The following is a 12,496-nucleotide window of genomic DNA, read 5'->3' as shown; positions in this document are numbered from 1 at the left end:
TCCTTCCCTCCCTTTGTCTTTCCTTCCTTCCTTCCTTCCTTCCTTCCTTCCTTCCTTCCTTCCTCCCTTCGTCCTTCCTTCCTTCCTTCCTTCCTTCCTTCCTTCCTCCCTTTGTCTTTCCTTCCTTCCTTCCTTCCTTCCTCCCTTCGTCCTTCCTTCCTTCCTTCCTTCCTCCCTTCCTTCCTTCCTCCCTTCCTTCCTTCCTTCCTCCCTTCGTCCTTCCTTCCTTCCTTCCTTCCTTCCTTCCTTCCTTCCTTCCTTCCTTCCTCCCTTTGTCTTTCCTTCCTTCCTTCCTTCCTTCCTTCCTTCCTTCCTCCCTTCGTCCTTCCTTCCTTCCTTCCTTCCTTCCTTCCTTCCTTCCTTCCTTCCTTCCTCCCTTTGTCTTTCCTTCCTTCCTTCCTCCCTTCGTCCTTCCTTCCTTCCTTCCTTCCTTCCTTCCTTCCTCCCTTTGTCTTTCCTTCCTTCCTTCCTTCCTCCCTTCGTCCTTCCTCCCTTCCTTCCTTCCTCCCTTCCTTCCTTCCTCCCTTCGTCCTTCCTCCCTTCGTCCTTCCTTCCTTCCTTCCTTCCTTCCTTCCTATCTTCCCAGGTCCGGTGAGTTCTCCCTTCGTGTTGCAGACCCGCAGCTGTTTTCTCGGCCAGAAGTGATAGCAGTTCACGCCGTTTCCATGCAGGTATGATCTTGGTGTTTTCCTTTGTTGGGTCGTGTTTGCATCATGAATCTGTATTTATGTAGTTTCATCTAACTCTGTTGAACCAGCACATTGTCATTATCTGAGGGATTAGAGTGTCCACTCTAACAAAGAGTGGCTGAAAACAGAAACAGCTTCTCTCTGTTTCCAGTTCTGAGCTCTGATCACAGCTGTTTGTTTTTGTGTTGGTGCAGAGGTGGATAAATAATGTGAGCTGTGTCTTCACAGCCACAGGCGTGTAGCTGCTTCTCTGCTCGGCTGGTCGAGCCGCCGCAGCCTCCTGTGATTGTTCCTTTCACTCCACATCAAAGAGCGTCTCACACTCTGATGTAACTCTGTGTTCTTACGGTTTACATCACTGTTCTCTCTGAAACACAGCTTCTCTTAGAAAACCTCGAGCTTTGCAGGTTTCCTAACAGAGAGACATTCCTACAGTCAGACAGTGTTGAGCAGGAGCTCCATGTGTAGCTGCCAAACGAACGTGTTAATTGAAATTCCCATCAGATTCTGAGCCAGCAGTGTAATAGCCTCAGGAGTGAAAGATGTGTGGCGCAGACAGCCATTCTCCTCCTGACAGGAGTGGCCTCACACACATACAGCAGGCAGGCTTTCTGATGGATCCCGGCTCAGAGCGGCCCGTGTAATGATCGGGTTTTAGCAGAGGTGCAGGTAGCAGCAGCAGCAACACAGGCTGTGACTGCTGAACCTGGCAGGAAGGCTGCGGATGAAGGGCACCCAGAGACCTCTGTGCTGAATACATCCATCAGAACTACAAAACAAACAAAGAGCAAACTAAGGAAAGTGCTGCGGAGCCCAGAGGCCCCTCAGGTGACGACATCTCTGCACAAACATGAAGCTCAGCAGGATAACGGTGAGCCCTCCCACCTGAGCCAGGCTGTGTTTGCTTTGCCTCGAGGGGGCAGATCTCGCTGTAGCGAGTGGACGTGTCTTAGCATGATTTTAAAGCAGCACGCACACGTTCAGCCCCTCAGGCACTTGCAAACCTTTTGTTTCCCTCTGAGGAGGACGACACAGGATTCAGGCGGGCGCCTGAGGACCGAGCTGTCTGTCTCTAAGAGATCATTCCTCTGACAGCCCCGAACAGAACGCAGAGCAGAGAAGGACCTGCTCCTCACATGGTTCTGCACCTTTGCTTCAGAGACATGCAGGAAGGAGCCTGTGTGACTCTCAGCAGCCACTTTGTCTCTGGAACCGGCTGGTTGTGTGCTTTGCTCAAGCTGCTGCTGTGATGGCACAAAGCTGGAGCTCTGCCAGCAGGAGGGGAACGAGTACAGCTCGCCCCGCGTCAGGCCGAGCGGCGCACAGCTCCGCACCTGATGGCGGCTTTGATTCAGGGCCGTGGCACACTGGGTCTCCACAGGGACCGCCCCTGGATCTCAGCCTGCACCTTCCTGCCGCCTGGCTGCAAACCGCTGTCTTTTTGTGTTGGGAGGTGGTTTTGGGGGGTTCAATGAAACGCAAACTACAGTTTTTGGCTTCCAGCCAACATGTTTGTTTTCTGTGTTGATATTTAAACTCAGACACAGGAGAGGCGTCTGTTTGTCTTTCTGGACCAACTCAGACAGACCCACAGCAGCCAGAGTGCTGCAGTGCCAATCCTTAGTCCATTATTCCCAGCACAGAGGTACAGGCAGAAGACAGTCCGCTCACACGGCCTCCCTCTCTCCCTCTCTCACTGTGGTGCTCTAAAAAGAGTTGAGTGTTTTCCAGCGGCTTCTGATGCAGCAGAGTGCAGCTTAATGAGGCGCCCTGCTTCACCTCCATCTTTACCTTCATCCTCTTCATCTCCCCTGGCGGCGGGTCACTGCAGCTCCATGACCCCGTCCTCTGGGAGAAAATGCATCATCCCACATCCCAGAAACTGCTGTGTGAAAAACTTTTACTGCACAGGAAACGGATCTGAAGTTGTCAGGTTATGATCCTTTTTTCCCGCCTTTCCAGCCGCCCAGAGTGGTGACCCTCGCTCCTCTGCCCGTGGAGGGCCGCGGCGGCCTCGCGACCATCACCAAGTCGGTCCTGCAGGTCGACGACCCCGACAACCCGGCCGACGTCCTGGTTATGGTCCTCGAGCCTCCCCGCCACGGCCGGCTGACCCGTCTCCACGGCGACCGTGCTCTGAGCAGATTCAAGCTGGAGGAGCTGTCGCGGGAACAGATCCAGTACATCCACGATGGCTCGGAGGAGGTGGAGGACGGGGTGGTGCTGCAGGTCAACGACGGCCACACCTACAGCAACGTGCTGCTCAGAGTGCAGATCCAGCAGAAGGTAGGAGGAAGCTCTTTAATTTCAAATCTGTGTCAGTGAACAGAGCTCAGAAGTGCAGATTGAAAGATGTCCCAGTGTTCTGCATTCAGCTCTGATAGACACTCCTGACGTCCTCCTCAGCCTTAGTGTTCACTGCACTGGTCCTGCTCAGCACGTCCACACACAGCGCTCTGCTCGAGCCACAGTCACTTTCTTTTTGTGACAAGGACACAATTATCTTTCAGGAAACGTTGGTTGCCATGAGTGACAGGGAAGAGAGGGAGGGGGGAGGGGGTGTTTGGCATGAGACCTGCTCAAATAACAAGCTTCAGCACACACACACACACACACACACACACACACACACACACACACACACACACACACACACACACACACACACACACACACACGAAGAAGACATGCAACAGGCAAGGTGGGACCTGCTTCTGATATTGAAGATGTCTAGACAGATAAGAGTGTGTGTGTGTGTGTGTGTGTGTGTGTGTGTGTGTGTACCTTTGTACAGACTGGTTTTAAACCTTGGTAGTTTTTTGGAAGTGAGACAGTTTTGTAGCAGTGTGCCCTCTTGTGGTCATGTGTCACACAAACGAAATACTGTGAGACAGGAGGAATCTCAGCCTGCTCCTGGGGGACAGTGTGGAGCTCGGTGGGCTGAGGATTCTCAGCCACCTCCCACCTCTCTGTGCTCCAGGGAAAAACAAACTGTAGTCCAGACAGCAGAGAAACTTCTCCGTCCAGATCTCCTCCAGTCACGGTGTTTGGGTTTGGAGGGCGGCTCTGTTTGTCTGGCTGCGTACAGATGGTGCGCTTCAGGCTGCGTTCCTGCTGTTTTCCATCCCACACACACACACAGCAGTATCCACTCACTGTAAAATGCCCTGATGCTGCATTCTGTCGTGGGTTAGATGGAGCAGGACGGACAGTGTGATGGAGAGCTGAGAGAATGACCCTGATTCATGTGGAGGGGTTCTGGATGCGTCCCAGCAGCCTCTCTGCTCGCACACATCACCATATTGAAATTTGAAGAGTCACCAAGGAAACACAGGAAGCAGCGAGCCAGAACCTGCCGTTCAATGAGGATTAGGATTAACATACTGTTACTGCACAAAGGGGACAATTAGTGGAACACATTTAAAAAGTAAGATTCAAGCTGCTCTCACACAGGAAGCTCACCTCCAGCCTCTCTGCTTCAGTTATCCCTCTGAGCCGAACCGGTTAGGTCTTTGTGGGCAAAGGTCATGAGACCTCAGAACATGTCTGCCCATGTGTGAGTGTAAAGGTTAAAGGTCACTGTTAGGGTCACTTCTGTTTTGTGAACGCAGTCTTGGCTATGCATCCAACCATCCATCATCCATTCATCCAACCATCCATCATCCAACCATCCATCATCCATTCATCCAACCATCCATCATCCATTCATCCAACCATCCATCATCCAACCATCCATCATCCATTCATCCATCCATCATCCAACCATCCATCATCCATCCATCATCCAACCATCCATCATCCATTCATCCATCCATCATCCAACCATCCATCATCCATCCATCATCCATCCATCCATCATCCAACCATCCATCATCCATTCATCCATCCATCATCCATTCATCCATCCATCATCCAACCATCCATCATCCATCCATCATCCAACCATCCATCATCCAACCATCCATCATCCATCCATTCATCATCCATCCTACCATCCATCCATCCATTCATCCATCCATCCATCCATCCATCCTACCATCCATCCATCCATCATCCAGCCATCCATCATCCAACCATCCATCATCCATCCATCCATCCATCCATCCATCATCCATCATCCAACCATCCATCATCCATCCATCCATCCATCATCCATCCACCTATTCAACCATTTATTGTAGGCAGATTGATTTAATGCTTTCATATTTAAACATGTGACATCATGGTTGTTCACTGCCATGTGATCAGTTATTTATTGATCAGTTATTTATTGATCAGTAGTGTGTAGCTTGCTGTCACTGCTCAGCTGTGTGTAGCTGCTAATGTTTGTTTAATGCAGCTTCATCACCGCACGGTGTGACACAGAAGATCAATCCTCAGACACTTCATGAACTTTGACTGCTCCCACAAAGCTCCACAGTAGAACCCTGAGTGCTTATTGGCTCTGCCTGGATTGTAACAAAGTTAAGCCAATGAGGCTCCACTTTTCTCAGCATAGTCTTTGTGCTTCTCAGGCAGAAGCAGTGGCGGTCCATGCCAGGCTGTGTCAGGGACAATAGGCTTCCTGAAAGTTGGATTACTGAGCTCTAAAGCAGGGGACTAATCAGGGCTGTAACCACCCTCTGATGGATGAACAGAGCCTGAGCCCTGAGCTGGAGCTCGGCTGAATAGGAAGCAGGACCCCTGGCCTTCAATTACTGTGTGAGGGAGGAACACTTGGAGTGTCTGAAAGCCCCCCGGGCTCCTCTGCTCCCCTCACGGATCAGCCATCCAGCTTCGGGAGGCTAATGGCTCAGCAGCGTTGTAAAGCAGAGGGGAGGCAGAGTGGTTTCAGCTCATCTCCAGCTGAGCACCGAGGATCATTTACTTTGTGCTCCCGTGATTGCCTTTTAGATGCTCTGATGTGTTGCTCTCCATATCCTGGTTGTCATGCTTACCGCACGCTTCATCACTTCAGATGCTGGACACTTCATTCTGACTAAATTAGAGGAGCCATTCTGTCACTTTCAGTGTCTGTGTGACAAGTCCATCATCTCACCTTCTTCACCCCTCTCCCCCCAACCCCCACCAGAAATTCTGGAAATTAAGGAGATTGTTCTGAGAATAAGAATCTGACAATTTATTGGACCAAACGTCTTTGAGGCGACGTTGGAGCAGTTTGATGTCTGGATGTGGTTTTTGGCCTGAATGAGGTTGGACCGTCATGGTTTGTGTGTCCAGGTCGAGTAGAACACTTTCTGTACATTAGACCGAGAACATAACACCGAACCAAGAGCTTAATGAGTTCGACACGTAGGCCCAGACAGACAGCTTCCAGTCGGTGGTCCACCACGACCCAGCCCACCATCCCACTAAACCACAGGCCACGAACAGCTCCGAGTCCATCACAGACTTTTAAAGAAGTGGGTTCTGTTCTGTTTGCAGCCTTCCTGATGTCACTTTCTGCTTTTCTTTATACTCATTATCAATTAAAAACAGCAACAGATTCCATTCTGCTCTCCCGGAGGTCACAAACAGAGTGTTTGATTTACGTTCCACCTGTCAGACAGAGATTAGGCTCTCTGTCTAAACACAAATCTCACGTGGAAACAGTTCGTTAGATTTGTGCGTTATCTGAGAGCAACACTGAGGAAATGACCCAGTGGCGGTGGAGCTGCGGGTAGGTAGAGTAAAGCTGGTGAAATCACGAGCGTTCCCTCTGATCGGCTCCGTGCGGTGCTGCTGCTGGGTCCGAACGTCCTTGAGAACGCGTCTTCCTGGGCTTTTTGTAGTCCGGGGACGATGTGGTGTTAAGCAGCCGCGCTCACGTCCTCAGCTGCTCGTCATTTCTCTGCCTTCTGCTGCTGAAACAGTGTGATTCGGATCAGCCCAGAGGCAGGCAGAGCAGCCGCAGATGGTCAGCAGGTTGTTATCTTCAAACACAGACACACTCCCTCACACACCTGTGATGCTGCCACAGCGTGCTGATTACATCCTGCAGGAAATGAGCTGAATGTTTAAGTTCACTGTTCCAAAACACTTCCAGGCTTTATCTAAGTGGCTGCTCATTTATTCTTTATTGATCTATTAGACGCCAGAATCCTTCAAGCATGGGGTGATCAATGTGTGTTTAGACAGAGGAGGTTACAGCTGCCCACAAGGACACGGCGTTTTATTCAGACTCTGTGAGCGAGAGGCCTTTGAAAAGGTTGCAGGAACGTTCTGCAGCGACACGGACTCGTCTCTGTGCTTTAATCCTGCTCTTTGTTCTCTGGGGGGGTGACTGCCATCGATCAATACTGCACCAGAAAAAGAAGCTCCTGAAGTTGTGCTGTCAGTCCTCAGAGTGCACAGATTACTGCTGGTGGAGCTGACGTCAGGCGCAGCACTGCTGCTGGTCACCAGGCTCAGAAAGCTGAGGATGAAACATGGAGACCGGCGTCAGCACAGAGTGACGCCACAGTGCGAGTGACGCTCCCTGCATCTCTCAGTTCACAGTCAGTAATACGTGTGATAGTTCATAAAATAATTATCTGTGTGTGTGTGTGTTCCAGTCTGCAGACTCTCCTCACGTTCGGACCATGCCGCTGACCTGGGTGAGGGAGGGGGGCATGGTGCGGCTCGATAAGAAGTACCTGCAGGCCGAGTATAAGGGTGTCAGCACTGAGGACATCATCTACACCATCCTCTCATCAGAGGGGCAGCCCAGATATGGTAAAATATTGACATATAAATATTCCATAAGTTTAACATCTGCCAAAGGTTTGCTCACCTCCACCCTCTGTGTCCAGGTGAGGTGGTGCTGGTGTCCATGCCAGCTGACGGCCCACCGGAGGGCTGGCGTCCCTCGCTGACCGACGACCGGGGCTTCACGGTCACGACTTCTTTCACCCAGCAGGACGTGAACGACGGCACCGTCTGGTACCGGCACTTTGGCTCGGGGAGCAGCGGGGACTCCTTCCAGTTCCAGGTCAGATGATTCATAAAGCCTGTCTGCTGTGTGCTTCACCTCCATTTTGATCAGACCCGTGTGTGTGTGTGTGTGGAGGCTCAGCTACAGACAGCAGCAGCTGTTCACACACACAGAACCGGCACCACGAACTCATCTATAGAAGGACAGGGAACCAAACTCATAAAAAAACACAGGAGAAACATGGTGCCAGGATGAACACATGACTGCTGCCGGGGGCGAGTGTGTGTCTGTGTGTGTGAAAATGTTTTTGATAAAGGAAGATCAATACACACTGCAGTGAGAATCCTCGGGGCCAGTGAGAATCACACACACGTGTCCGCACTCAATCCAGCTTAACACGGCTTCTTTGTTGTCCTCCAAACCACTAGGTGGCGCCTTGTAAAATACAGAGTCCATTCAGGCCGCGGTAGGACCATGTGTGCATGTGTCATGCGTTTTTTTTTTTTTGAACCAGAAGTATGATGTCACTAGCGGGATTCACTAGCCGCATTTGCGTTCAGACCTGAGCCAGATGTGAGCCAATCCGGGTAGATCCACCTCCGAGAGCTTCTAGGTTGTGTGTTTTTAGTATTTTCCTTCCTTCACTCTTCGGCTGCCTCAGTCCAAATGTTCTGTGAGACGCAGCAGCACTCAGAATGAGCCCAGAGTGACTTATCTTGATTAGTGTTAATGACACCAAATTACTTGCAAATTGGCTCCAAATCTGCGACAATCCCAGTAAAGCGGCCGGAGCATTCATCACGCTGCGGTTAGAGTGTTTTTCACAGCTGCCTCCGCCTCACCTCCACTCCATTAAAGAAACAGAGGAGCAGCCAGAAGCTGGTGGCTACATCCAATCATCCCTCGGCCTCCGTCCAGCTCCACACATTCGGGCTCCATCCATCAGGCCAAATGCTTTTCAATTACACAGCGCTGGAGTCAAATTAGAATCTGGAGCGTCTCATCATTTCTCTGAGCCGGTGGAAAGCCAGCAGAGGCGCCCTGCCGTCTGATTGGCTGCGAGCTTTGGTGTGGTCTGTCTGAGGGGTGATTGCAGCTGACGCTGTGTCAGGGTGCTATGATTGTCCTCCACTGAATTCTTTATCAAAGAACTGATTGATTTGGAATTCACTCTGGTTCTGCAGCTCGGAGCTGCGCGGCAGAACAGAGGCTTGTTCTCTGCAGGAATCAAAGACCAGGCTGCTGTTTGTTTCAGAGTCGTGTCCTTAACTTTGGAGAACTTTAGATTTTTACCCTCACACTTTGCTGCTGCTGCTTCTTGTCTCTGGCACAATGAGTTTCTGAAGGAATGCCCTGGATTAGATGTGGACATTAAAGTAAAAACACTGTGTGCCTGGTGTACATACATACCTCAGGAACATCATTACATGCTGCTTCACATGTTGGATTGTTCATTGTCAGCTATAATACTGAAGGCCAAAGGGCCTATATCAGTAAAGCAGCAGAAGAACAAACCTCCATCCATCCATCTTCTACCGCCTATCCGGGTCGCGGGGGCAGCGGTCTAAGCAGGGACGTCCAGACTTCCCTCTCACTGGACACTTCCTCCAGCTCCTCCGGGGGAATCCCGAGGCGTTCCCAGGCCGGCCGAGAGACATATGCCCCGTTCACACTGGAGAAAGTCAGTCCAGCTAGAGTAGGATTGTATCTGGATCGTCTTTAAGCTGGATATGTTCAGACCTATTTTCAAATCTGGCCATCACACAAACGTGTCTGCACTCAATCCGGCTCAATCTGGCTTGTTTGCGGTCCTCCAAACCACTAGGTGGCGCCTCGTAATATACAGAGTCCGTTCAGGCCGCGGTAGGACCGCGTGTGCGCATGCATCGTGCGGTTTTTTTTGTCCCGTGTCGCGCCCCGTGAACCGGAAGTAGCACATCGCTAACCGGGAGTAGCATGTCGCTAACCGGAAGTATCACGTCGCTAGCCGGATTTGCTAGCCACATTTGCGTTCACACCTGAGCCACATTTGAGCCAATCCGGAAATCAAACTGGATACATCCGGATTTGAGGTGTTCACACTCAGAAAAAAAAATCTGGATACATCTGGATGCGCCCCTAATCCCGCTTTAGCCAGATTTATTTCTCCAGTGTGAACGGGGTAATAGTCTCTCCACTGAGTCCTGGGTCTTCCTAAGGGTCTCCTCGCATTGGGACATACCCGGAACACCTCCCCAGGGAGGCGTCCAGGAGGCATCCGAACCAGATGTTATTCTTTATGTAACGTTTGGAGCTCATGGAGCCTCTCTCCTTGATGTTTGCGGTTTTAAGTGCATTGTTGGGGTTATTCTGAATAAACATGACGATTTCTGACATAGATCAAATCGGGCTCAGGCTCATAATTACTAGGTGATAAATTATAGGTGATGAGACAGGCCGGGCCTGGGCAGGGTCAGGCTCTCATTCATCCAGGTCATGTTCTGTCCAAGAGTTCTGAAGAAGCTTCTTCACCACTCCCCAGAGCAGGAGGAGTGATGAAACGTCTTCAGAATAAATCCATGAGTCCAGTGTCCTCGATTCAAACTCTTGGACGTGAGCTCTAAAATCCATCCATCCCTTCCGGCTACCTCCAGCAGCTCCTCGGCCTCCTGCAGTCAGAGGCTGTTGGTCTGTTTGTCAAACTGAGCGCTGTGAGACAGATGAATGAAGTCTGCAGAGTTTCCATTTATTTACTGTGTAACGTAAAACACAGCGTGTCAGTTATGCTGAATCAGATTTAGCTGCATAATCCATGATTTACTGCAGAACCAGCAGCCGCCATAAATCCGGCTGACTCAACACGGACTCTCGTGACAACACATTGCTTGTGATTGGTGGCGCTGACTCCCGGCTTCACGCCGCTGCCGGAGCCGACTCGCTCCGACTTGAACTTTCCTCCTCCCAGACGCCACAGATGTGACGGGAACAAGCAGAATAAACAAGTGAGGAGGAAAAATTGCTTTTCATGTCCATCAGGGGACGAAAGGATTTAAAGCTACACACACTGTGTGAGAGAGAACGACACTGAAACAAAGTGGAGCCCAGCTCAGAGCTTCAGTGTGGGCAGAGGAAACAAGGCCGAACACCTGTTTTATGCTGTAAAATCATTGAAATGATTGTAGCTTATTTAGCAGTAACTGTCAGTGATTGGAGCAGTGATTGATGAGCAGGCTCAGGCTGAGCGTGTGTGTGTGTGTTCAGGTTTCCACGGAGGCTGCACCTCTCATACAAAGTAAAGCCCAGACCTTCACCATCGGAGTCCTGCCTCAGATCCCGGGATTCCCACAGCTGGCTCCAGACTGCGACCTACAGATCACAGTGAGGGACACAAAGAAGCTTCTGTTTGTGTTGTGTGCAGCTCGGTTACCTAGGCTCTTACCTGTGTGTGTCTGTGTGTGTGTTTGTCTGTCTGTGTGTGTGTGTAGGCTCTGGAGGATCAAGTCACAGAGTTAACTCCTTCAGCTCTGTCCTTCATTGACTCTGAGACTCCCAGTGAGAAGCTCGTCTACAACATCACCAAGCCTCTGCCGCCAGGACAAGGTCAGACACACACACACAGACACACACACAGACACACACACACACAAACACACAGACACACACACACACACACCCACACACACACAGACAAACAGACACACAGACACACAAACACAGACACAGACACACAAACACACAAACACACAGACACACACAGAGCCACACACACACACACACACACACACACAGTATTAAAGGTATTATGGGTCCTCTCTGGGAAGCAGGTTTAAGTGTCTGCAGACACAGTGTGTGGGGTTCTGGGGTTCTGGGTTCTGGGGTTCTGGGGTTCTGGGGTTCTGGGGTTCTGGGTTCTGGGGTTCTGGGGTTCTGGGGTTCTGGGGTTCTGGGTTCTGGGGTTCTGGGGTTCTGGGTTCTGAGCTGCAGCAGCAGGACGTGTGACTCCAGCCTCTTAATGATCACTTAAATAATCATAACCAGAGTTCTGTGATCCACAGTTTTCTGAATCTGCTGTGTTCAGTGACTTCCACCAGGCTGAGCCTGTGTGGGTTTAATGTGGCGTTCAGAGCTGAAGCCTCCGTCTCCGCGGCGACCATCTGTCAGAGGGGGGCATCATCTTCAGCTCTCTGTCTAATGAAAGGGAAAAACGATTTGCAGCAGCTCATACTCATCAGCTAATGGACGGACACATGTGTGTGTGGACATTTTGAACAGAGCCAGTGAGGCGGACCCTTCACTGTTTCTGAGCTGGAGCTTCTGGTTCCTTCTTACATGGACCCACGGTGAACCTGTTCATCCTCGTCCTGTTTCCACCTCGCAGTCTTTGTTTTCTTTCACTGCAGAGAAGTGAGGTCATTTAGTGAAGATGAGCAGCAGCACCTCTGCCCCCTGAGTGGGATTAGTTCCAGCTCAGGACTGACTCCGCCTCTGAGGCCGGAGCAGGACAGATCCCCACAGCGGGCCTGAATTGGATGTCTGTGTGTGTCTGTTTGTTTTCAGGGGCCATCGAGCACCGGGACCGAGCGCACACACCGGTCACACACTTCACTCAGGCCGACGTCAATAACGGGAAGATCATTTACAGACCTCCGCCGGCGCCGTCACACCTGCAGGAGCTCTACCAGTACTCCTTCACCGGTGAGAGTCCACACTCACACAGGTTCACATGGACAGAAGGGGACACGGTACCATCACCTCATATCACACACTTCATGTTCTGAGGTCACAGATCACAGCTGATGGACCTTTTATAGAGAACATGATGGATGAATACATGTGGTCTAAGTGACGTCTGCTCAGTGATTATTGATTTACTTCTCATCAATGTCAGAAATTAACCTTAAGAACGGACCAATCAGAGCACAGCTCCACAGCTTCC

At 50.9% G+C, this 12,496-nt stretch overlaps 1 protein-coding gene across 9 annotated transcripts in view; it reads left to right on the top strand.

Annotated features, from left to right (window-relative positions):
• The window catches only part of fras1 (Fraser extracellular matrix complex subunit 1), a 379,111-nt gene that overhangs the window by 83,527 nt on the left and 283,088 nt on the right, over positions 1-12,496 (top strand). For 4 of the 9 annotated variants that reach the window (XM_028415288.1, XM_028415289.1, XM_028415284.1 and 1 more), the window contains exons 27-33: positions 587-671; positions 2,652-2,975; positions 7,223-7,382; positions 7,460-7,638; positions 10,822-10,938; positions 11,046-11,160; positions 12,118-12,255. The exons of 4 other annotated variants lie outside the window; for them this stretch is intronic. In XM_028415288.1, the coding sequence (XP_028271089.1) occupies positions 587-671; positions 2,652-2,975; positions 7,223-7,382; positions 7,460-7,638; positions 10,822-10,938; positions 11,046-11,160; positions 12,118-12,255 (1,118 nt within the window). The remainder of the gene's footprint in view (positions 1-586; positions 672-2,651; positions 2,976-7,222; positions 7,383-7,459; positions 7,639-10,821; positions 10,939-11,045; positions 11,161-12,117; positions 12,256-12,496) is intronic. One more of the 9 variants, XM_028415291.1, reaches the window with a different exon arrangement.

Source organism: Parambassis ranga, chromosome 9 (assembly GCF_900634625.1).
Source record: "Parambassis ranga chromosome 9, fParRan2.1, whole genome shotgun sequence".
NCBI lineage: Eukaryota > Metazoa > Chordata > Actinopteri > Ambassidae > Parambassis > Parambassis ranga.
This window is presented reverse-complemented; position numbering and strand designations above follow the sequence as displayed.